The sequence below is a fragment of the Tetrao urogallus genome (assembly GCF_951394365.1).
Source record: "Tetrao urogallus genome assembly, chromosome: 3".
Classification (NCBI taxonomy): Eukaryota; Metazoa; Chordata; class Aves; order Galliformes; family Phasianidae; genus Tetrao; species Tetrao urogallus.
Window position 1 is genome coordinate 45,448,351 of NC_136815.1, and position 26,523 is coordinate 45,474,873.

General features: G+C 42.6%; 1 protein-coding gene across 1 annotated transcript in view; it reads right to left on the reverse strand.

Moving 5' to 3' along the window:
* The window catches only part of CABLES1 (Cdk5 and Abl enzyme substrate 1), a gene marked incomplete at both ends in the record, with an annotated part of 67,039 nt that overhangs the window by 27,868 nt on the left and 12,648 nt on the right, over positions 1-26,523 (reverse strand). Inside the window, 2 exons of the mRNA XM_079533959.1 lie at positions 3,766-3,858; positions 6,356-6,427. Of these exons, the coding sequence (XP_079390085.1) occupies positions 3,766-3,858; positions 6,356-6,427 (165 nt within the window). The remainder of the gene's footprint in view (positions 1-3,765; positions 3,859-6,355; positions 6,428-26,523) is intronic.

Here is a 26,523-nt window from a genome sequence, read left to right on the forward strand (position 1 = left end):
GAGGAGTATGCTATGAAACTACAAGAACGTACAGAGCACGAGGCTATCCACAGAATCAGTAATTTGCCTGATTTGGGGAATAACGCGATTCCTTCAGTTTCTATCTAGGCTCAATCATGTTGCAGCAAAAGACTCCAAATGTGAACACGATATTCATCGTATGTACCACATACATGCTGAATATTTCTTCATATGTGACTGATGATGTTTGAGCAGCAAGACTTTCTGTCCCTGTAGGTGAAGGTGAATACACAGGCCATAAATGCCAGTGCGGTACCAGACATCATTTTGGAGTCTCCCAAGTTTAAGCTGGGCCTATATGAAAGTCATCAAGAATAACCATCAGCAGTAATGAGGCCACTCAGTCAATCTCTTAGCATGCACGTGTGCACCATCAGAATTAGAAGGGCAGCAAAACAGACCTTTCATAGCCTTGGATTTGACACAGAAACATACACTAATGGAAATTTGAGAAAGCAGTGGCATGGGAGTGGGAGAGGAGTATTGTTTTACTGCTATATAGGATGACTCCAGAAATGTTCTTGTCACATTCTTGCCCTGAATTGTTTGTTCAGCTGGCTCATGTTGCTATTTTGGTGGCCTGTTTCTGCTAGATAGGAAATCTTCTGCTTCACAGTTTATGAAAGAGACCACCAATAAACCTGCTGAGTAAAGGCACTAGATCTCATAGGGCGAAACCACATGCTGGTGGCTACATTTCCTAACCCATATGATTAGTTGGCTTGCCTTTGTCTTTTAATGGGAAATTTACTTTGTGTTGTTTTACAAGACTGCTTTGATAGTACTGTTTAGGAAATCTAGTCTTCTAGTTCCTTCAGTAAACCACATCCTACAAGTCTAAAGAAACTGGTTTAACCACAGCACAAAGCTATCAACAGGAAGCTTTACAAAGAATCACTGATATGCTGTGACCTGTATAGGTGGTTTTTCTCTGTTCTGAAATACGTGAACCACTGTAAGACCAACGGCCAGTCCTGCCTTTGTGCAGGACTGCTGGAGGCTTTCACCAGAGCACTGCTTCTCAGCGTGTGCCCTACTCAAAGAGGGGAAGAGGTCTTGGCACTCCAGGGCAAGGGAACTCACAGGCTAGGAGGCACAAGTAAGGGCAGTCAAAGAAGGAAAATATGCCCTGAGCTACCAACTGCACTGCATTTTTCTTTGCTATGAAGCTCGGTCACACACCAGAGAAAGAAGAACTAAAAGCACTAGTTATTCTGAAGCTCAGCTATCAAAGTATTAGTGTAGATGCTTTCAAAGCTGAGTTCCTCAAGTCAAGCCACATAAAAGGGCATTGTGCAGTGACAGAAGGGTCACGGGTTTTGGGGAGGGCTCCAAAAGTCTGACTCCAGCCGGGCTGAGCCTTCCTGCACACACACATGAATTGCCTGGGAAGAGATCCTGGGCAAGGCAAGGAGAACGATTTCCTATCCACTGCAGTACCTGCACTCCCCTGTGTCACAGGCAACTATGGAGGTCTAAAGGTACTCAGAACCTCTGATTCTAGGCTGAATACAAAAAGCACATTCACCTGACTTTCCAGGGGCCCTTTTCATACAGAATGACTTAACTCCAGTGACTGCAACAGCATCCAGACCCCTTGGAAAAGCAGGGTACGTGCTCAGATTACTTATCGCTAGAGATAGCTGGCCCTAAAGGACACAAAGCGTTGACTTTATGTTTTATTTTTAGTTAATATCATTGTGACTCTTTGTCCATAGGATAAAAGCATTTCTCAACTGCCTCTCTTTTCTTACTGTATCTGTGTTCTAGATAAAGGGATCTTTATTATGATTATGGAAATATTCTGCAAAGTTGTGCCTGTTGATAAAGATAAGAAGCCAGTTGAATAACAAAAGCTTACGCACTGTTTTCTTAGCAAGAAAAATATTCTGTTTTATTATCAGATGCAATGACTGATATGTAAGCTAAGCCAAAATGCTGCACATATCCTGCAAATGTATTTTTGCAACAGATGGAAAAAATTAGTGATTTTGTAGATTGTTTACAAACCATTTATTTTTTCTTTTACAGGTAATGTTTCTATGAAGTTTATGCATGTATTTTATATGCATATCAAATTACTCCTTCTCTGACGAATTTGCATAACACTTTATAAGTGGGGCTTTTTTTTTTTTTTTTGCTGTAAGAAATTCCCAGAGCATGCATATATTAATGTACAAACCTGGGTAAAACTGGAAGCTGCTTTTTAGAGTTGGATTCTACACATATTTGTTGTTTAGACAATAGTCAGCTGCTAAGTCAATAGTTCTGCATGCATCTGTCTGCAACAAAAACTGTTTCAAAAAAATCTATCACTTCCCAGAGCCACATTCTGTGATATTTATGTTGATATTATGTTGATACCCTTCACTGTATTCAAGTGCGTATGTGAGAATAAACACAAGGAATTCTTGCTTCAGCCAAGATAAACTTCCTGAAATTTGAATCATATAAGCTGTGGCTTGATGTTACATAAGAATTTCAAACTAAATAGAATTTTGAAAATAAGAGGTAGGATTTAGACTGGATATAAAGAAAAAGGTTTTTTTGTTGTTGTTGTTCGTTGTTTTTTGGTTTTTGTTTTTTAATTAGGGTAGTTAATCACTGAAAGAGGTTGTTCAGAGATGTGGTAGATGCCCCATCTCTGGAGACACTCAAAGTCAGACCAGACCAGTCTCTGATGTAGCAGTAGGTGTCCCTGTTTGTTTCAGGGGAACTGGACTAGATGGCCTCTGAGGATCCCTTCCAACTAAATTATTCCATGATGATGGTTCTATGATGATAATTTCCATTGATTCAATTCTACATTTGATAAAAATCACAGGCTATGCACACAAACTGTTTTACAGATCATACACATGCTTCTTGGTCACAGCAATTTTATGAAAACAGATAAGTGCAAGGGTCAGCTCACAGCAGGACAGTTTAATCTATATAAAACCTGGTCAGGTAACCTATTTGGTTTGCGCAGAGAAGAACAGGATCATAAAGCACGTGGTGAAATTGTCTTAGGAAATAGAACAGAAAGAAGAGGTGTCTTTATAAGCAGGAAGAAGGTTGCTTCACTTCTGAGATGGATGACACCAGAATAAAGAACCTATCTGGTTGATGGGAACAAGACAGACACCATGCCATTGCAGTAAGGGAGAGTGTGCTGCTGCACAACTCCACTGCTGCCTATGGCTGTGAGATGGGTAGTACACAGCCTTACTCAGGGTGCACACAAGGTTGCAGCTGTACCTTGTCATACATCTCCTAGTGTCTCTGAGTACTACCACTGCCTATGCCTGCCCAGAAGATCAGGATCTCACTTGTCACTTTGTCACAACCATCCTCATCTACATGCTTACCAGTGAGCACCTTGCATGTGGCAGGGCACAATGATGAAACCAGAATCTGTCACGTTCATAATTCATCTTGTAAGACACAGGATAATCTTAATACCCTTCGCTCAGCTGCCTTCTTGAGTCAGGTAAGCCTTCTTCAATAGGCAGCCCTGACAATTCAGCTAACTCTACACTTAGCCCTGCACTCCTTAATACACACAAGCCTTACAAATCTATGGATTAGCACTGTCACTGACTGGTATCCAATCAAATAAGGAGCCTGCACTTTCATCAGCTACTTTAATGTTCTGTATCAACTACTCATTTGGTAACACAAAGTACACACTGCCCTGCTTCATAGGGATGCTGAGCCTTGCTTGCCCCCATGCCCCATCGGTTGCCTTTGCATGCACAGTACCTGCCGTTTCTGGTGTCATGCTGCCTCATGTTCTTGATAAAATGAACCTTCTTAAAGTTCTTTGGTCTGGGTGATCCTGAGAGAGTCCGACATCTGAAAAATAAATTGGACAGGAGGAAAAAATTACATACATATATATAAATATATATTCAGTTCCCTGCTGTACAGACAAGGAGCCTACACAAAGGCAGGAAGGAAAGACTAGACAAATGATCTTAGGCACCCTGTTTTAGGAATCAGCAAGAACAATGAAGACAATAAGTCTGGAAATGTGACAGCTCAAATAAAAAAAAAAAAGTATTTCAAATAATAATAAGAAAAGGCACCACCACCCCTCCCCTTCATGCAGAAAAACACATTTAAAAAAAAAAAAAAAAAAACCTCAGCAAAATAAAACTTCCTGTAATCTGCTGTGACAGCTTAGCATGAGCTTTTGGAGGGAAAAAATAACACAAAACAAAATGTGGTAGATCCTGTTGAGATTTTTTTCCCCTCCTCACATCAACACCCACTCTTTGTATCCTAGGGAGCTACGGAGAAGTTTTCTTGTTTTAACTTTAGAAAGATTTAAAATCTTTCACTTACAAGAGTAATTCATACTCACTTCTAACTCTACCACTTCCCATGCTCAGTATGGTATACAGAACAATGGAAAACAAAAACAAATCACTCAGGAAAAAAAAATTCTCCTCAAAATATTAATCCTTAAATTTATTTTACATCTGAACACACCTATTAAAATTGAGAAAGAAATTAGCAGAGGTAAGAGAGATGAGACAAACAACAATCTCTCCCTTCTTCCAGCCTTTTTAATCAAGAAACCACAGCATGCTGTATAAGCTCTTTCCATTTCATCCTACTGCTGCTTTGTTCCAAGTCACAGAGCACACACACCAGAGAACTCCCAGAAGCGGTGCAGGGGACCAGCACAGTCCCTCTGTGTTGTGCCTCCATTGCTTACTTTCCCATCCTCTCCTACATACAAGCAGAGCTTGGCTGCTTCCTGGCCTCCTGAGGTCGTTCTGTTGGACTCTTTCCTTTGAAGAAAGGGTGAGGGAACTGGGCTTGTTTAACTTGGAGAAGAGAAGGCGCCGGGGAGATCTCATTGTGGCCTTATAATACTTGAAGGGAGTGTATAAACAGGAGGAGGTATGTCTGTTTACGAGGGTGGATAGCGATAGGACAAGAGGGAATGATTTTAAACTGAGACAGGGGAGGTTTAGGTTAGATGTTAGGAGGAAGTTTTTCACACAGAGGCTGGTCATGTACTGGAACAGGTTGCCCAAGGAGGTTGTGGATGCCCCATCCCTGGAGGCATTCAAGGCCAGGCTGGATGTGTCTCTGGGCAGCCTGGTCTTGTGATTGGTGATCCTGCACCCCCATAGCAAGGGGGTTGAAACTGGATGATCATTGTGGTCCTTTTCAACCCAGGCCATTCTGTGATTCTATGACTGAAACTGCAGCCTACTGGTCTCAAGCCACGAGGGTATGCCAGTCCCCATAGATGCCATCGCTACGCCCCCGTGGCCAGATCCCCATTACTGTGCTGTTTCTGCCTCCTCCCATTAGTAAAACCTTTACAATACCCTCTCTCTCTGTGGTTGCAATTAGGTTCTTCACAGGAAGACAGCACCAAGAGAGCAGTTCTACCAACTATTCTGCAAATTAGCGAATAGAAATACGCTGTGTGAGCTGTGCTTTGTTTATATCTTTTGCCAATTATATTTGTTTGAATCATTTATGAGAATGCTTCATAACACGCTGGTAAGCATTCAACGGTAAGCTTTGCTAAAATAATCAAGTCTTTGTAACAGGCCAGTTGGTACAGCCTCTGCTATTAAGTCTTTGCTTTGAAGTAGGCAGAGACAGCCAATCTGCATGTGGATAAACAAGGCTATAGGCTAAACACCAACATAAATCAGCTGAATTACAGGTCCCAGGATAAAGAGACATTCAACATTAAGCTGCTGCCCAGCTGAACAGCTGACCTGGAAGCATACCACACACTGGTCAGATTACTGATCAGCCCATTTCTGAACTGCTAAACAGTTGCTCTATTTTCCATCACTCCAGAGGATTGCCTAGTGACTAATTACTGCAGTCCCCAGAGAAGCTGCAGCCTCTTGGATGCAGAAACCAAACCGCAACGAAGCTGATGATGTAACGGGGATGGGAGGAATGAAGAAACAGTCACAAATCAGCTCACAAAGACAGTAATGCTCGTTATTGAAATAAGATTGTGTGTGCTGGGAGAAACAAATACCTTAAAAATCCATAACAAAAACAGTACTGAAAAATAATAACCTTAAAAAGCTTATTTTATTAAAGCAGCTGTATCTATGATTTCAAAGTAGGAAGTTTAGGAACTACCCATTTTTATCAGTGGTAGCTCAACTTCTCCATTTATCAAATTTAAATAGTGGCTTCCCATTTAACAACCTAGAACTAGGAAACATGTAATTCCCACTGCCAACCACCTTACAGGGTGTGTGAGGTTTCAATACTGTTATCCATATGAAGAACATCTTAATGTGCACATTCAGCTACTTCCTCACAGATCAATAACTGGACAGAGAGTAAATAGAATCACCTGCGTAGTGGGGCATTTTCTTCTATGTCCTCCAAAGTCTCCAGAGAAGATCGCTGGGAGATCAGCCGACGTCTACGGAAAAGAAACACAGAACATCACCACCGATTAGTGTGTATCACAACGTACTCTGAGTGCTATTGAGTAAAGCTCACAAACAGTTAATTATCCAAGCCTCGCATTTGAGTAATAATCAAGTTTTATTTATATTCTTCTTACCTTATTAAATCTATTTGATTCCAACCAGAAAAAAAAAAACAAATTTATTTCACAAATGCTTCTGTATCAAAACAGCAAGCGAAACTTCACATTCCCAACAGCTCCTCCTTAGTTTGGGCTTGCAAGTTTTCCTTTCTGTAAGGATTTAACACCCACCCACCAACAGTCCTTCACTTGCTGTACTGCAGCTTGCAATGCCAAAACGGGGGGGTCTTTGACAAAATAATGCCAACGTAGCTCTGCAGGGACCAACTGTCATTCACACTGTTACAGGGAACACTTCTTATTTTCTTTATTCCTCCTTGCCCTTTGCTCCCACCCTCCCTTTTTTTTTTTTTTTTCCTCAGCCATGTTCATCTCTGACTATCTCATCACTTGCTAGGAGTGACTAAACAGAAAAAAATGCTGACTGAGCTGGCAGCGTAGAGTACATAACTGCCATCTGAAAATGAGCTCTGCTCATTTCTCCAAGCAGCACCAAGCAGTTTGTACTTTAGACCAGATTTTTACAGCTGAGTCTGATCCACTGTCAACCTCTGCAAAATTAAGTTGTGAAGGAAATCTCACTGTTTCCACTTTGCTGGTTATCCTGATCCTGGTGGGCACAGAGGGAACTTTCAGCACAGCCACATTGAAGCGGATGCTGTACCACATCCAAGCATCCCAACAGCATCACAGAACTGGGAGCTGCACCCAGGCTTACAAAACCATCATAAACTACAAAAAACAGGTATGACACAGCCCACCCAAAGCATAACATGGAAAATCATGCTCCTTGCTGGCAAATCAGCCTCTTTTCCCAGGTAACAGTAACAGGACTAGAGGGAATATCCTCGAACTGTACCAGGGATGTTCAGGCTGGTCATGGTTAGTAAGCGTGGTGGGGGATGAGTTAATGACTGTACTAGATGATCTTAGAATTCTTTTCCAACCTGAATGATTCTACGAGATGGAGAAATTGGAGGTTTCAGCCACCAGTATTGCTAGTGTAGCAAATGATAACTATTGCTTTTTATTATTGCTATATATGTTATTAGGTTAATAACACAGGCATCATAGAATAGAATCATAGAATCATAGTATCGCAAGGTTGGAGATGACATGCAAAATCATCTAGTCCAACCATCCTCCCATTACCACAAGCTCTACCACTACCACAAGCTTCTAAACCATATCTTGTAGCTCCTCATCCAGACACCTCTTGAATACTGCCAGGGACTCCACCAGGGCAGCCATTACAGTGCCTGACCACTCTCTGAGAGAAAAAGTTTTTCCTTATTGTCTAACTTAAACCTCCTTTGGTACAGCTTGCAGCCATTTCCTCAGGTCCTGTTTGTTGCCTGGGAGAAGAGGCCAAACCCCTCCTCATCACAACCTTCTTTCAGGAGGTCTCCCCTGAGCCTCCTCTTCTCCAGACTGAACAATCCCAGCTCCCTCAGCCGCTCCTCATAAGACTTGTGCACCAGACCCCTCACCAGTTTCGTTGCCCTTCTCTGGACACGTTCCAGGGCCTCAATGTCTTTCTTGCAGTGAGGGGCCCAAAACTGATTACAGTACTCAAGGTGCGGCCTCATCAATGCTGAGTACAGGGGGATGACTACCTCCATGTTCCTGCTGGCCACACTTTCTAATGCAGGCCAGGATGCTGTTGGCCCTCTTGGTCACCTGGGCACACTGTGGGCTCATATTCAGTCAAGAATCAACCAACACCCTCAAGTCCCTTTACTCTTCACAGTCATCCCGCCCTCATCCCCAAGCCTGTAGCGCTGCATGGGGTTATTTCAGCCAAAATGCAGGACCTGACACTTGGCCTTGTTGAACCTCACCCCATTCACCTCAGCCCAGCGATCCAGCTTATCTAGATCCCTCTGAAGGGCCTCCCTACCCTCAGGCAGATCAACACTACCTCCCAACTTGGTGCCATCCGTAAACCTACTGAGGGAACATCACTTCTGGGACAGCTTTGAAGACTGGTCACACAGTTGTCTGCTCGCTGTTTCAGTTCCTCTTGCATCCCTTGTCGGTCTCAACTTGTTACACGCAGCACTGGGATTCTGCCTCCCGGCTTCTGCTTGCTAACCCTGAAAGCCACACAAGCTGGCTGGGAATCTCTGCACCTCTCAGCACAAAAGAGCTCACTCTGAGCTTGAACAGTAGTGATTTTGCAGTGCTTTAGGGACCTAAATGTGGCAAGTTAAGTCTGCATGGCTGCTGAAGAAAGCGGGGAAGCTCTGTGCTCATCCGGGTCTGGAAGGGGATCACGAATAGCTAGCTGAGCTCCCTCCCAGCTAGTATGAATGTAAGCAAAACCCTGGATACGTTCATCCAGGAAGAAAGGAGCACACAGACCATCAGAAAAGAAGCATAAATCATACAGAAGCTGACAAAGGCATACTCTGGGGCTGCCCGTGCTATCTGTCCCCGTGCTGGCAGCCAGCAAGGACATCCAGCAGAGCATCTTACCCATCTGTGAACTGCCACATCTTTCACCTCTCCCCAGTCTGCTCCTTTTAATCAGTTCAGCTCTTGGCACACACACAGAAGCACTGCTGAAGATCTACAGCAGCTCTGCTTAAATCATTTCATACCACCTGGGAACCCCACCCTCTTTTCACTGAAGAAGCTCAGCAGCAATGAAGTATGCACAATTATTCTGCTGTTAAATCTTTACTTTGACGCCTAATTAAGATGACCTAAATACCAATATTTATAAGCCTTCCACAGCTGGATATTATACCAGATGCCAACTAATGAACTTAGCTGTGAACTAACTCACATCCTGTGCCACGCGCATATGAAGAAAACAGTTTTGGAAAAGCAAAGCTTTTGAAAGGGGGGGGGGTGTTCCAGGGAATACAAGCCAAACCAGTTTTTCACCATCTTCATTAAAAATTAATCACCTCGACTTGCATTTAATATTTAAATTGATCCATCTTATTTCTTTCAGCAGGCAAGTGGTCAGGGCTTGTCTATACAACTTTTAAATGGGTTATTTTCCAAAAAATTGATTAACGTGCTATAGCAGCTGCTCTATATAGAGACTAGCAGTGAAATAAATAACCTGAACTGGTTTACACCACAAATCACCAACACTTTAATGCTAAGCTGTGTTGATACCTATTTTGCACTCAAAATGACGTTTTACAATAATAGTGAGGGGACAATCCTACTGTTAAGTAAGAGATCAAAACAGAGTAGCCCTGTGCAACTCATACAACATTCATGCTTTTGGATAACTCTTCCTACAGATGTATTTGAATGCAAGAGCGTTTTAAAATTTACAGGGAGTGAATGTTAGCCAGCTAATGAACACTAAAATGCAACTATTCTTATTCATAAAATGAAAGATGCTTCAGGAGAAATGAGCAGTTCCCCCAATTCAAGCAAAGTCTCAAAAACATGCCCCCCAGTTTAACTACTACTCCTATAGGTATCCCCAGTCCCTCTCCCTTCATCCCAATGCACACAGAAGCAAGCAGTGTTAGCTCTGGAAGATGATAACTCCCAGTTGTTGGGATCAGCCCCATAGGACTTGGTTGCCTGCAGTCTCATGCAGATAATGTTGAGTTATGTTTTGTTTTTTTTCCAATCTTCAAAGAATGTGTAATATCACTTTCCCTTAAATCTCAATCTAAAGTATTTTCTGCTCTCATTTCCTCCCTGTTTCCTGTACAACTATTACATGAGCACAGAAAGCTCTGATAGCCTGACATCAAATTTCGAACCAAAGCCAAAGAAAGACACTAAAAAGATACTTGATGCATTGGTATTTTAAATGGTCGTTTTCTAAGATATTCATGACCCTGTTTGTATGCCAGAATTATCTCTGACCAGCTGTTTGAATCCCTGTAGAAGTTTCTTAAGACTTAAAACGTTATCTCTGTTTCTCCTTTACAAAGTCAGATTAATTTGTAGTTCAATTAAAAAAAAGGGAAAAAAAAAAAAGGGAAATGAAACAATGCAATTCTGTAATCAAAACTGCAAACAGTCAAATAAAGTACTCTGCAAAAAGATTTGTTGTAACAACACATTCATCTATAGAAAGTTACCTTCATTGTCAATTGCTGCAAAATCCTCAGCTCAATAATGTTAAACCTACACAACTGTAAGCCCCTTAAGACAGGAGGTGATAAAAAACGAAACTGCAATCAGAACACTGGATAAATTCACCCAGGAAGGAAGCAGATGATAATCCAAGAGATAAGAGAAAATAAATCCATGCATAATGACCTTCTAGCACAGCTAGGAAACTAGGAAAAAAGAGCTGCATTTTAAATGTGCTTAACTTCTGTGGAAGTTGTAGACACAGGTCCCCCTGCTTCCATTGAGATTACAAACCTCCAGGGGTGTAGGTAAGCAGGTGAGCAGGTAAGTTCAGTACACAGAACTGCAGCATCTATCAGGGAGTCCCCAATTTATCCAAGACAGATGAATTTTCACCAGATTCTTACAGTTTCACCAAGAAAGTGGGTCTCAAGTCATCCCCATTTCAATTCACCCAGAAACAGTGCTGCAAAGCTCCTGAAGGAGCCAAGCAGCACTGCCTGGGGAGTCACCTCGCTATGTTCAAACACATAGCTCACTCAGTGGTCAGTGTTATCTGCACCCCAGCTTCAGTGGATCAGCCTAACCAGGACAGCTTTCCAAGACCTCCCAGCCTTCAGTCACCACAGCAAGCAGCCACTTCTCTCCAACCCCATCAACCTGCCAGCTAAGCAACATACCCACACCCCCAGACCAAGCTGCTGTCAAGTAACACATCCCTCTGAAATATCATGCAAGTCAATTAATACATCCCTCTGAAATATCAGAGGCATCAGCCGTGTGTGAATCACTGCTCCCTCATGACCCCTAACTGCTGGACCCACAACTAACCCAGATGAGGGCCTGCTAATGAGTCACCTCTTGCCCTCTGCCTGAAGTTCTTTTCCTATGTATCAGCTTATTTTCTTCTTATCTTCTATTCTTATTCTTATTTTCTATTTATCTTCTTATCTTCTATTCCTATTTTCTTCTTATCTTCTACCAGTGTTGCGCAGGAAAACAAACAGAAAAAACAACCTTGACTCAATTAAAAATTACTAAGAGTTACAAAGAAAGAAAACTTTCTTTCTGAGTTACAAAGTTTCATGCACCTACCCAAACCAATATAAGGCAGTACTTAATTATGCGTTATCATAATGATAAAGCAGAGCCTTTCTCTGCAAAAACATGGAACTCAATTCAGGACTTCAAAATTGCCCAGTGTATTGGCAAGACTATCCACATCAAGAGTTAAGACATCTGGCATACACCATAAATGGAGTATTACGTTAAGTCAGCAGTCCATTCAAACATATGCACAGGATATATACCAACAGAATGCTGTTTAGCTGTCACTTACACCCAGGCAGGATGAAAATCTGCTTTAAGACCACAGCCTTCTGCAAGGTGTCTCTGACACAGAAATCTTGGGCTAACGTGGCCCCAGCAACCTGTTCCTATCAGGGTACACGTTGCAGGGAGAGAGGCCTTCAGACCTTAAGCCAGACATAACTAGAACAACATCCTGCGAAAACGCTTCCTTGGTTTCCATCAAACCATTGGGCAGAAAGCAAGGGGATGAGTGGAAAGTTATGGCATGAACATGCTTGTTTCCTCCCAGAGTAGATGGCATCCTACCTTTACTGCCATCGAAATCCCTCTGCAGGCCTCACAACATGTACAGTAGAGGCTTTGAAATTCTGCACTCAAACAGCTGCTTGCTGAACTGTCTGCATACAAATTCTAAACAAAAAATATTGGTCTTGCTGTCTTGAAGGCAAGACTATTACTTATTTGCATGCAGTTTATACCAGCGTGCAAATACACAGCACAAGAAAGAAATAAGTAAGAAAGAAGGAATTTAGTATTGTCATATTGATTTATATCCTACTGAATTCTTACAGTGTGGCAACCCAGAATAAGACCTTGTTCAAAAATTATAATGTAGGTTTACTTACATATTCCTTCAAATGGACCACAACATTCTAGCATGACTGTCCCAGTGTCCCTGAAGCATCATCTGGATCTATCTTCTTTACTGTGAGAGTGACAGAGCACTGGAACAGGCTGACCAGAGGGACAATGGAGTCTCCTTCTCTGGGGACATTCAAGACCCACCTGGATGCTTTCCTGTGTGACGTACTGTAGAGGACCTGTTCTACAGGGGTTGGAGCAGAAATCTCCAGAAATCCCTTCCAGCCCTTGCAATTCTCTGAATGCAAAATCAGGAGCGACAGATCTCTAAAGAGACGGGACTGGCACAAGAATTGCTGAGATGAAAACTATTCATAGACAGCATGGTGTGCGAACATGCATGTGTGTAGGAAAGCAGGAGATAGGGTTGTTTGAAGCAACCTGCACAATCCTACTTGATATATATTAATTCTTAGTCTTACTAGAAGGCTTTCAAAATTAGGTAGTGATACAACTCTGATGAAGGAAAAGAGGATTAAATCTTGGAATCTTCAACGGAAGAGCAATCACCAAATGTTGTTGAATGTGGGGCCCCTTTCATTTTACCTTCTTCAGCTGATTTCCTGATTCACTGAAGACAGATCTTGTTTGAAACCTACTGTCTCCTCTCTGTAGCAGCTGCCTCTACACCCTGTCCTCCCACTGCTAGCTATGCCCAAGCCATAATGAGAGCTACAGCAGCAATTCAGAAAGATTCATTTAAAGGCAAAAGAGCTCTCGATGTTCCCAAAATCTACATCCTCTATTATGTGTAACCAGTGATTTACAGATCTACTGTTTTCACTTTCCTGACTCTGCAGCAGTGTGATAGCTTTCGGAAGGCTCGTGTGTTGTGATTTATGTTGAATGCGCCAGAACACTGCCACGGCTGTATTTTTTAAGAACAGCCATTACCTCATAACCTAACACATTATCATGACAAGGCATCATCAGGCACCAGCTCAATTAAAAATGGTACTCAAAAGGAGCAAAGAAGCAAATGGCATTAATCGTCTGTCCTACAAAAACAAAGATGCTTGCCAGAGCAGATACTATTGCATTGTAAAAAACATGAATACTTCATTGCACACCCTTTTTCTAAAATAAAACACAGACCATAATAGCCTGTTTGATCAACATCAATCTAACAGATTCTACACGTTGTTTATGCCTGATAGACTCGGTACACTGTAAAATTATGAATATTTGTCTGTCCACAAGCAATGCTGCACCTTAGGAATACACATCCTTAGGATCAGACTTCTATAAGTAGAAAAAGAATCAAACCTAAAAATCAAAGACCCTATTTGAATAAGCCATACTCCAAAAACAGCTTTGAAATTATCAAATCCAATTATGTTGCATTTTAGAGCAATCAAAGTTCTTAACTACACACCTGGAAGCCTAGGGTATAGGTGATGCCACAACATCTGGAAACACACATGCACTAAGACATCTGAAAAAAAAACAAAAAACCTTCCACTCTGTCCTGTGTATGCAATGATACAATTAAGACTGCTACCTTTTCCTGTTTGTTTCTCTTTATTTTATTCATGGTAGTTCTTAGATTATCTACGGCCCTACCTCATAACCTTGCCTCCAGATGCATGTGCAATCTAGGAGAATTCTGCAAGCCCAAACCTTAACGTTAGATTTAGAAAAGATGTAAACAGGCACTAATACACCTTTTCTTTACAAATGCATCCTAGACATTATGAATTACCCTATGATATTCTTCTGGCAGAGAAAATAAATTCTTATGTGAGCAGAACAATGACCAAACTGAGCAAGTGAAAGCTAGTATGAGGTATTTTATGCATGAGATATGAACTCTGGCACAGATGGTGATAATATAGCTTTTACCAATGCATACTTTGGATTTAGTTCTGGGCACATTTGCCACAAATTCCCTCGGGATCAGATGCTTTTCTCCCCACCCTATTGCATATCTGGGAGCAAACACTGGTCACGCCCTCTCCTTGGCCATGCATTGCTAAAACACAAGCCAATTCACACCATTCAGGAAAGCCCAACGCTGATATCTTAGGCATCCAACACTGGGCATACTTTCATACATCTGTGAATACATGAGTTACTGCAAGGCAGTTCAGTACCACAGTTTTAAACACTAGCACATCCAGTAAGGTTAATGCCCTCTTGTTTGTTAGTCCATGTTTAGACAGTTAAGTATAGCACTTTATGCTTACATTAAAATGTAACAGAACCTTGTTTCAAAAATGACAAAACAGGATCTGTTCTGCAGGCAATGGAAGCATAACTGCTTTGACACATCTGTGAGCTTGAATCTGGGCCTCACAAGAAATAGCTCTGTTCCCTACCGGTCAGTCTTCTTGCTCAAGACAGGCCTGAAGCCAAGCAGCGTGGCTGCCCTGGGAAGAGCAAGCTCCTTCCTCTTCTCCTCCACCCCTACTACTGTGACTAGGCACAGCATTTGCCTGGACTGATAGGTGGAAGCAGAAGATTAGATCATTTTCTCCTCTCCCTGCTGCGGTCTCCTGCTCAGAACAGCGTACTGTAACTGGCACATTACCAGCCTGAGGTTGCTCTCCCATGGCACACATCTCTATTAAAATTTAAAATGCTTTTAGAACTCTTACTTCATGCAATCTGCACCGTGAAAGATCAGCTATGAACTGAAGACAGCCGCGTATCTTTCTGAACTTCCTTCTTACCAACCACAGTAAGGGGTATGACTCAGTTTAAGAGATCGACCTCTGAGGAACCCTCACTTCTCTCAGAAGGTCATCATTGCAGAAACAGCAGCAGCTCGGGCACCAACAGCTTGCAGATGCAGGGCAGGCATCTCCACATAGCACGCTGACTGCTGCACCAGGTTACCCCAAGGGTGATCCCTCGCACGTTCAACCTTTCTTCAGCACATCCAAAAGGTATGTTGCATTCACACTGCACAATTAAGAAGGTAAGAGGTTGGTAACACCACGGTGACCCACTTCAAGTGTTCCTTCACCTGATCTAATCTAGTGTGCATACAAGAAAATAAATACGTAAAGCAATCATTAATAATAGAGTTGCAACCTATCTTCTGGCAGAGATGGTTAATGGATAATGGTTCACACCCAAACCTTACAGCAAGGTAAGGAGGATCCAAGTTACCCAGCTCTTAAAACCACAAACAAATCGCTAACATAATTAAGCAGCTGCCTGTGAACAGAAGCTGTGGGGAGAAGTTTTATAATATATGTGGTACAGAAATATAATATAGAGAAAATAGAAGTAAAAAATTATCAAGCTTTTCTTTCACTAACAGACATTTTCAATTACATTTTTTCCTCGGTGTTTGTTTCATTTGTTTATATTCACACACGTTATAGATGGTGGTAGGAAGAAAACAACCCCAAGGCAGTGCAGAAATGGATGCAGTTTATACTTCAGGCTTTGCTATCTGCCTGAAACAAATCAATCACATAGCCATTTCCTCAGCATTAGCAGGAGTAAGGATAAAGCACACACGGATGTAAGCTGACAAAGATTCACTTTTTCTTAGTCTCCTCCTTCCTTTCTCCTCTGGAACTCTTGGTGCTTTCATCAACAGCACTCAGTAACATGGGGGCCAACACTCCTTCCAGAGGCTGTGCTACTGCCTAATCCTCAATCATTTGGAGGATGTTTCTTGATAACATAAAACAAGGCACTCTGTCATCTGACTCGGTGGTAATTTTTAAGCTCTGCAATGAATTGCAACAAATTCGCAGCTCGTTAGCAATGAATTAAATTGATGAAAGGTTACATGGAACCAAGGACAAGTTTTACTGAGCATCTCCTGGCAGTTTCTTTTCCAGGCCATCAGCTCTGTGCTACCCAATGAATACAACTTGTACTTCAGAAAGTCAACCACCTGTTTCCCTGTTAAAAAATATAATCATAGAATCATAGAATCACTAAGGTTGGAAAAGACCTAAAAGATCACCCAGTCCAACCGTTCACCTATTCCCAATAGCTCCTACTAAACCACGTCCCTCAACGCAACATCCAGTCTTTCCTTGAACACCCCCAGGGTCGGTGATTCCACCACCTCCCTGGGCAGTCCATTCCAGTGCCTGACCACCCTTTCTGAAAAGTAATACTTCCTCATGTCCAGCCTGAATTTCCCCTGGCGTAGCTTGAAACCATTCCCCCTGGTCCTATCACTAATGACACGAGAGAAGAGGCCGACCCCCAGCTCACTACAACCTCCCTTCAGGAAGTTATAGAGAGCAATAAGGTCTCCCCTGAGCCTCCTCTTCTCCAGGCTGAACATTCCCAGCTCCTTCAGCCTCTCCTCATATGGCCTGTGCTCCAGACCCCTCACCAGCTTCGTTGCCCTTCTTTGAACACGCTCCAGGGCCTCAATATCTTTCTTGCAGTGAGGGGCCCAAAACTGGACACAGTACTCGAGGTGCGGCCTGACGAGTGCTGAATATAGGGGAACAATCACCTCTCTGCTCCTGCTTGCAACACTGTTTCTGATGCAAGCCAGGATGCCATTGGCCTTCTTGGCCACCTGGGCACACTGTCAGCTCATGTTCAGCCGAGCATCAATCAATACCCCCAGGTCCGTTTCCTCTACGCAGTCCTCCAGCCACACCGCCCCAAGCCTGTAGCGTCGCCTGGGGTTGTTGTGGCCGAAGTGCAGGACCCGGCATTTGGCCTTGTTGAAACTCATCCCATTGGCTCCAGCCCAGCTCTCCAGCCTGTCCAGATCCCTCTGTAGGGCGTCGCTACCCCCAGGCAGATCCACGCTTCCAGCCAATTTGGTGTCATCTGCGAATTTACTGAGGGTGCACTCGATGCCCTCATCAAGGTCATCTATAAAGATATTGAAGAGGACAGGCCCCAGCACCGACCCCTGCGGAACACCACTCACGACCGGTCGCCAGCTGGATTTGACTCCATTCACCACCACTCTCTGCGCCCGGCCCTCCAGCCAGCTCCTCACCCAGCCAAGAGTGTAAATAATATATAATAATATAATAAAAATAATATATATATACATATATATATCTCCTAATGAAAGTACAAAGAGCCCCTCTTATGCTAAGGCAGCCCATTTCAGGATTCTGCTCACATCTTTTACCGAGGGATACTCTGATGTAAGAGCATAGCTAAGAAATTTGAAGGATTTGTAGATTAATCAGCCAGAGAGAGGATGTGGGTTAGGCCTGTGAGCAGGGTGCTCCTTTGGGATGCTATCTGTAGCACAGGTTACCACAGACCAAAGAAACATGCTTTGGGAATGCAAATGAATTAGGATGTCACAAAAAGTAATTCAATCTGGACCAGTGGGGATTTACATTTGGTTAGTTACCAGCAATATCTTTATTTAACTATAATCTTAGCACAACATCTAATATTGACACTCATTTGACGACATCTTATTAAACCTAATTTTTAGAGTAGTGATAGCTTATACCAAGTTTCTTAGATTACATCTATATTATATATATATGTATATCTGTATCTATCTATCTCTATGTGTGTGTGCACTTGGTCTGTAAACAGATTCACTGAACAGGAGGATCTTTAATATGTGAAAACGGGTAAGAATTTCATTCATATCACAGTGTGGAAGAGATAAGTGGAACAAGACAGCTAATTAGTCATTCTTCGTTTCAATCCTCAATAACCACAGAAGTTGGTTTTTGTTTTTTTTTTCCTGTAGGCATTGTCTTACTTCAAACAATTGATAGATAAAAAGAAGTTCTCTTCCTGAAGGCACATAAGTATTTTGATACAGAACATGAAATAGCATTAGAAATTAACTGCAACACTTCTCCCCCTTCCTATGCACTGGAGTATGTCCATTAGAATGCATTGCTAATATATAACTACATTACCAGACTGACAAATTCTGCACACTTGGCTGTTTTGGTACTACAGAGCACAAGCCATTAATAGCTGACTGCCTCATTCAAATGAAACAAGACAATTATCAGATGTAACTTACACAATTAATACTACTGCTGCCAGCATTTTCAGCTGAGATTTGGTTCTTTTATAGCTCATTTGAAGTCTTTAGGGGACATGTTATTAGTACATCTGTCCTGCTGTAAACATAATTATCATGCAAAATTCTATTTATCATGCTGAACAGGAAGCACTTTGTATCAGCCTTTCAGCTTGAGCACACTGATAAACAGACATGCGAATGCATCTGCCCCAGCAAGCCAGAACTGTGCTCCTGCCAGGGGCATTGCTGTTGTTTTCTAGTCAAGTCCACAGCGATTTTCTGAACAGGCTCCTGACTTGAGCTAGCCTCAGATCTGTATTTCACACTGCATGCTTGTTACACTAACCAGTTTCACAGACCCCATTACTTTGCTCCCCACTCCACCCCCCAACCCAGAAAACTCATGTGCAGGCTAAGAGAGATGGTGATGAAGGAGCACACCACCATCTGATTTACCACAATCTCTAAAGAGGGGCTACAAGGAAAAAAAAAAAAACAGACAGACTCTTCAGCGAGGTTTGTTGGGATGGGACAAGGGGAAATGGTTTCCAACCAGAAGTGGGGACATTTAGTCTGGATATAAAGAAAAAGGTAGGGCTTTTGTTTGTTTGTTTGTTTTTTACAATAAAGGTGGTGAGGTGCTGGAAGAGTTTGCCCAGAGAGATGGCAGATGCCCTGTCCCTGGAGACACTCAAGGTCAGGATAGGGCTCTAAGCATCCTAATCTAGCTGCAGGTGCCCCTGTTCATCGCAGAGAATTTGGAGTAGGTGACCTTTAAGGGTCCTTTCCAACTCAAACAATTCTATGGGTGTATGATGACTGGGGCTGTACACCCAACACTATAAGTCACGTCCATGTCACGTGCACCACCCCCTTCAATGCAACACCACTTCCAATACATTAACGTAGGGTCAGGCCAGGCACAAGCAGGCATAAGCTAAAGAGATGCCAACCCACACTATAGTGGATTTTCTCTAATATGGATGTGGGATTTTAAAAAGTGACACCTAAGACTCTGGTACTTACATGCAGAATAGATGGAAGCTTGATAAACAGAGAAACAGCCGTCATGAACACCTGTTAACTTCCAGAGACCTAGAAAACTTCCTAACACAAAAATAAGATTAAATGAAATAAAGGTCAGCCCTGCATAGCCCTCCTGTGAACTACAGCTTTGTACCTAGGTTAAGGCAGCCTCAGTTAGTGCTAATTAACTTACATTGTGACCAACAGTTAGTGGGCATCTAAAACAGTCACAGGGAACAAGTTTATGCTGGACTCCCTCAGGCTCAACAGATAAAACAGTAAGTAACGTTTTGGACAATGCTGACCAGACCTCAATCTTCAGGTACCCATAGCACAGCTGCAGTGTAGTCAGTGTTTTCTGCTTAATGCAGAAGAAACAAAGCAACATAACAGGAGCAAAATCTGAACTTAATCATTTTTCTTTATCGGTTCAAACTCATTTTTGTCTGGTGATTAAGAACTGCCTAGCAGGACCCATGGGGCTTGCAGGCTGCCCTGTGCTTGATGGAATCTCACTGCTGCGGCACAGGGCTGCAGAGGAGACCAAGTCCCCATGGTGTCAGGAAGCAAAGGTTGTTTCAGTGAGAAATTATTTCACTGCTGACAAATGTGCGATAAATGTACAGAATATTTTTAAAACGTGGGAGAAATTCACAAATCCAAACTAAGGCAACTGCTATTGTAGGCTGCCGCTGGTCCATGCAGAACAGTCCCATGCTCATAGAAACTATGAAATTCACTGTTAATACATGGACCAATTATGGATTATATTTTAGGCAACTTATTCCCAGATCATTCTGATGTTTCATTAAATTTTGCTAAGACAGGGTAGCTGTGAGAAATGAGCTAGCACAGCACTTCAATCAATTATTCCCTTTAAATTCAAGAACTGTGTGTATCCAGACTGCTTAATTTCTACCGTACATCTGCGTTTGCACATCTTCCTTCTCTGAAGAGCTTTCAAAAGCCAAAGTTTTAATCACAGGACTATTTTTGATCCTCATTTTCCAAGCTGCAGCAAAGCTACTTCGTGACCTAATCTGATGGTAAGTGTACCCTCATTATGCAGTGGTTTCAAGGCAGTCGAACACTAACTAGTCCTAATGTTTATTATTTTTAATCACTAACATACCAGGTGCCTGGTGTCCAATTAGAGCTATCAGTCTGCAGATATCACTTCAACCAAGGTCAGCAAATGACTTGTTGAAGTTAAATGCTGCCTGGTGCAAAAAAAGCACATTGCAGAACTCTGCCTCAACATTCTCCCCCTCAGCCATACCTTGGTGCACAAACGCTGTGAGCAAAGGCAAATCTGCTTTAACTCACACCAAGCTCAGACTTCTGCTAACAGAAACAAGCAGGCCAAAGGGACACACATAGGATTGTAACATAAAAAATTTAAAAAACGCACAACACAGCGGGAAGGGTGGAATCTTCAGGAGCACCAACCACATCATCAGGAACCAGAGGTGTCTGCTAGTCTTCAGGTTCAGAGTTTTGACTAAATGACAAAAAAATACGTATACATATATATCCACCTTTAAGGAGGACAGAAACATTTCTTACTGTTGGAACATGGCACCTTTCCAAAGGGTTCTGCTTCCTCAAAAAAAAAAAAAAAAAAAAAAAAAAAGCGCTCAGTTTCCTCTGGTTTGGATCACAAGAATTAACGGCTGCATTTCCAGGTAGACAGAAAATCTGGCTTACACACAGCTTCCCCCTCTTCCCCACATCTAACAGTTTGCTTGATAGGACCACAAGGAAGATGGCAACCACCACAGAACAATCATCTCCCCAAAGTCATAATCTTTATACAGCAAATATAATGAGCTTTCTCAGTGCCACACTGCAACAATGTTTAACAGGATTGCAAAAGCAAAATTATATTCAGATCCACAGAAAATGCAATGAATTCTCCAAGAGCATGTTCTAGCTGTAATTAATGACAGATTTCATTAATATTCACTTATCAAACTCTTTTGCTTTTTAGGCTTGTGTCCCACTAACACAGGAACACTGGAGAAATCTCTCCTGTTAAAGAAACTGCCAGGCATTTGAGATAACAAATGGAGCAAGGCCATACTGTTCTCAACCATCTATTACCCCTCAACTTTATGATTCAGAAGCTCTTTCAATTCAGGAAGTATTCCGCCATGAGTATCAGGAAGGGAAAAAAAAAAAATTGCAAGGCATTTTGCAAAGTGGTCCAAATACTTATAAGTCTCCTTTCTGTACCTATAAGGGGATGCTTGGATGGCCCCATGCCATGCCAGAGGGTACAAGAGGTCTCCAGCACCAGCACTGGTCCCCTGTGCCCTCAAAATCTCACTTTACTATGATCCCGATACTGACGTATGTGCTTCAATATGATCCCGAGGTCATTTCAACCCACCTGTTCTCATGCTAAAGGACTGCAATTTTCTCAGCAATTCGTAGTACTGATTCTCTGATACAGAAAAATAATCTGTTCTCTCAGATGGGAGCAGCCAGAAGACACAGGTTTATAGCCATAAAGTTATATCTTCCCCAGGCAACACAAAGGCCAACAACCCAGAGCAGCTCCTCAGGGCAGCCCTCAGAAAGACTGCCTGTAGCTGCACGCTTAATGCAAAGTGAGAAAAATTACAAGGAGAAGCTGTATGCCCAAGCCAGGCTCCCAATTCACATCTCACTACCCAAAGTCAATTAAACAAAAGAGCCTTGGGAAAAAACCTCTGCAGTGCCTTGAGCTGCTGCCAACAACAGAGAAGGGATGGGAAAGTAAGGAGGAAAACAAGGAAAAAGAAGCTGTGTCCCACCCCAACATCATCTCTTGCAACAATTTTGCAGTACCACTTCTTGTTTTGCTTCTACTGCTGCCCATGACTGTTACAACCAAAAAACATTAGGTCAGGCAGACCCAGGTGTCCCGATGGGACACACCTCATGACTGCCTCTGTGGCTTGAAGTGAGAATTAGGGGCAGCCAGACCCACAGCCTGCCTGTTGCTGGGACCAGGCCTAGGCAAGAGCTGACAGTGAGCTGCTTGTAGGCACTGCTCCCCAAAGTGGCCATTGAACAGCATTACGAAACCATACCCACATAAAGCAGGTAACTCTGACAAAGCTCCCTGCTGGATCTGAACTTTGCCGGGAATGACACCCGGTCTCATGACAGGTTAACGCGCTGTTGGGCATTTAGCATGCCCTGGAGCACCCGACTGGTTTTGTCGGGGCAGGCAGCAGTGCTGCCTGTACACGTCCACAAGCAAACCACATTTTCAAAGCAGGAGGCAGCTGCCTTGCAGAAAATAATAAAGCAATCTTAGAAGTTAAAAAGTCAGAAGTTCACCTTTACCACGCTCAGTACTACAAATCTCAGAGGGAAGAGGCCAGACGAGGTTTCCACATCCAGACCCTTCCAGAAATACAGCTGCAGAGGTGAGGCTCACGGTAGGGCCCTCTCGTTCTCTGCATCTCCTCCTAGAAACACACTGCTGATCGTCAGGGTGTACTTGCTTGCTTTACAGTTTCACAACCTTGGCTTCAGCTAAGGGAGACAGCAGAGCACAGCGGCTAGTCCTGATCCCACAGTGCCAACATCTGCCTCAGAAGCAGCATCTTTCCCTGACTCGTGGTCCTGAACAGCCACCTCTTCCACGATAGGATTTGGTATTTTCCTCTGTCAAAAAAAACGGATGCAGGAACTCTACAAGTGCACATACTACCATGTCTTCTCTTCTACCTGCTGATTCTCTGAAAGCAGAAGGCCCAAGACACCACTGACTATTATCCATTCAAACAACAAATAAAAAGCTAAAACATATCAAAAATGCATGAACTTCTGTGAATTTTTAAAGAGTTATCTTTTGCCCTCTGGTATGAGGATTTTTCAGGCTGCATCTTTTAAAATCCTTTTTTGATCCTAAAAGTTACCAACTTTGTCAAGAAGGCAGAACACAAAGAGATTAGACCGAGTATCTCAACCTCATTCCTATAGTCCAGGAACTTTAAAAGCCTTCCTCATATACTGCAAGACCTTGAAGCTTGTAATATTGGAGTAAGACTCGCTGCAATGGAGATGGAGAGGATGACAAGAATCCTTTATGAGATCATATAAATTGGAAACATCAGTGCTTCCAACTGTCATAAAAAACACCCTAAAAGTCTCAACAAATGCTAAGGCACTGCTTATAGTATCTGTTGCTTGGTCCTTAATTTTCCCAAACCAGAAATGACATGCATACATCTGCCACATTTCAATGATTGCTGAACTTGCACGTGCGAAAAGTTCAAGAGATGTACTGGGTACAGCTCCACTCCCACCAGCTAAAAAGCTAGGTGTTTCTGAAAGCTGAACTATCAAAAGGGGATGTAAGAGCAGAACTGTTTCTTAAGCTTACCTGCGCATTTGCTTGAACCAGCAACTCTTTCAGTTTAGGGTGGTACTTTGGTTGGTGAAAAAGAACGTTGGAACTGTGAGCATATTTACTTCTGCCAAACACTGCTTTGGGGCCAGTAATCCCTTCAATTGCCCCAAACTACCTACAGCCACCTCCTAGAATAAGAGCCTGCTCTATAAAGAACTTCAGATAGACAACGACAACAACGAACAACGGTAAAACCATCTGGAGAAAATTCTGAGAGCAGTTTGTCTTGCCTCCTTAGAATCATAGAATGGCTTGGGTTGGAAGGACCTCAAGGATCATCACGTTCTGACCCTTCCTGTCACAGGCAGGGCTACAAGCCATTAGACCAAGTACCAGATCAGTCTGCCCAAGGCACCATCCAACCTGGCCTTAAACACATCCAGGGACAAAGCGCCCACAACCTCACCTCTCTCAATAAAAAACTTCCCCCTGATATCCAATCTGAATCTCCCCTCCTTTAGTTTAAACCATTCCCCCTTGTCCTAACACTATCTACCTGCATAAAAAGTTGACTTCCCTCACGTTTATACACTCCCTTTAAATATTTGAAGGTCAGTGAGGTCTTCCCACAGCCTTCTCTTCTCCAGGATGGACAAAGCTAATTCCTTCAGTCTGTCTTCATAGGAGAGGTGCTCCAATCCACAAATTATCTTCACGGCCCTCCCTCTGGACCCTCTCCAAAAGCTCCACATCTTTTCTGTACTGGGGGGCCCACACTTGGATGCATTACTCCAGATGGGGCCTCACGAGGGCATAGGGGGACAATCTCCTCCATGACCCTGCTGGCCGCCCCTCTTCTGATGGAGCCCAGGTTACCCACTGGTCTCCTGGGCTGCAAGTGCACATTGCTGGCTCATTTTAAGCCTTCATCAACCAGAACTCCTAAGTCCTTTTCAGCAGGGCTACTCTCAAGGACTACTTCTCCCAGAATACAGGAGGATATAAGGTATGAAATACCTTGAAAAAAATCTCACCCTGACATGACTTTGTGAAAAAAGCAGATCCATGTTCAGACTGCCATGATTTAGTGTGCAGTATTCTACTAGGTTGTAGTAAGCTATATCCACCTTTAACATTAAAAGAACTAGATAACTGAGAAAAGTCTCTAGTGCCAAGCATTTGATCTGATTCCGCACAAGCTCACACACCTGAACACTCACAGAAGTACTAACACTGCGTGACTAATGACTTCTGCAGAAACCTTGATTGACAGGGCTCTTTTTCAAACGAATCCGTCTAACCACTCCTTTTGGCTCTCTGTGTTAGGCAATGATTTTGTGAGAAGCCAAAGGCAACAAGCTACCTGTGAGAGTAAGGCCGAATGGATCAGCAGCTGTCTGCAGGATCAGGCTCTGTTTTTATAAAGCCATTTTTCATTGTCAGTAGCTCACTCAGAAATACTTGTTGCAAATTAATCACTTCTTTCAAAGGGTATAACTAAGAGAGGATTTACTTCAGAATAGCGTTAGTGGTGAAAGCACACAAAAAATCTTTTAAAAAGACAGCTCTTCAGACTTCTAGATGGTACAGACGTTAAATGCAGACAAAACAACTCTGATAGAGTTAAAGTTATTTTCATGTGAAACAGCTAACATTATAATATCACACATCTTAGATCATCTGACTTCTGCATCCGTCTGCATATTCAGCATCACTGTCCCAAGCTGAATAAACACAGGCAGAGAAGAAAGAGATTCTTGTTTCCTGGTAAAGCTTATTGCATTAAAGAACCAAAAGCAGTGTAAAAGGCCCATTCAAAAAAAATGTGTCACAAAATACTTCACTGCAGATCTAGGAGCTTTGTTGCAAGGAGAAAAATAAAATAAAATAAAATAAAATGTGCTGAGCAACAATACTGCCTACTGGAATTACATACACACAACCTAATTTCTCATTTACAATTTTCTGTTAGTAAGGAGTTACGTGGGAGCTGAAGTCCTACCATACTGATACCAGTTACATCACTCCAGGACAGATATTAAGTGAAAGAGTGAGGATACAGACCACACAGCTGTTACTGAAAATACTTAATCTTACAAGGAGGATGCCACACAGGCAATTAAACAAGCAATGTACCTTCCAGAATCACTATATTTTATTATCTATACATGCACGTCTTTCTTTTATTTCTAAGAAGGAGGACAAGAACCAAACTTCTGTAGTATGCATTTTTGGTCATATAACACTTCCAAATAACTACCTGAAGGAAGGTTGTAGTGAGCTGGGGTCAGCCTCTTCTCTCGTGTAACTGGTAATAAGACTAGAGGGAACAGCTTCAAGCTGTGCCAAGGGAGATTCAGGCTGGACGTTAGGAAATACTACTTTTCTGAAAGACTGGTCAGGTGATGGAATGGGCTGCACAGGGAGGTGGTGGAGTCACCGACCCTGGAGGCGTTCAAGGAACGTTTGGATTTTGTGTTGAGGGACATGGTTTAGTGAGAACTATTGGTAACAGGTGGATGGTTGGACTGGGTGATCCTTCAGGTCTTTTCCAACCTTGGTGATTCTATGATTCAAACTGTAGATAAGTTGCATCTGGGTAATATACAGAATAAAGCACCTTGATGGCAGCAT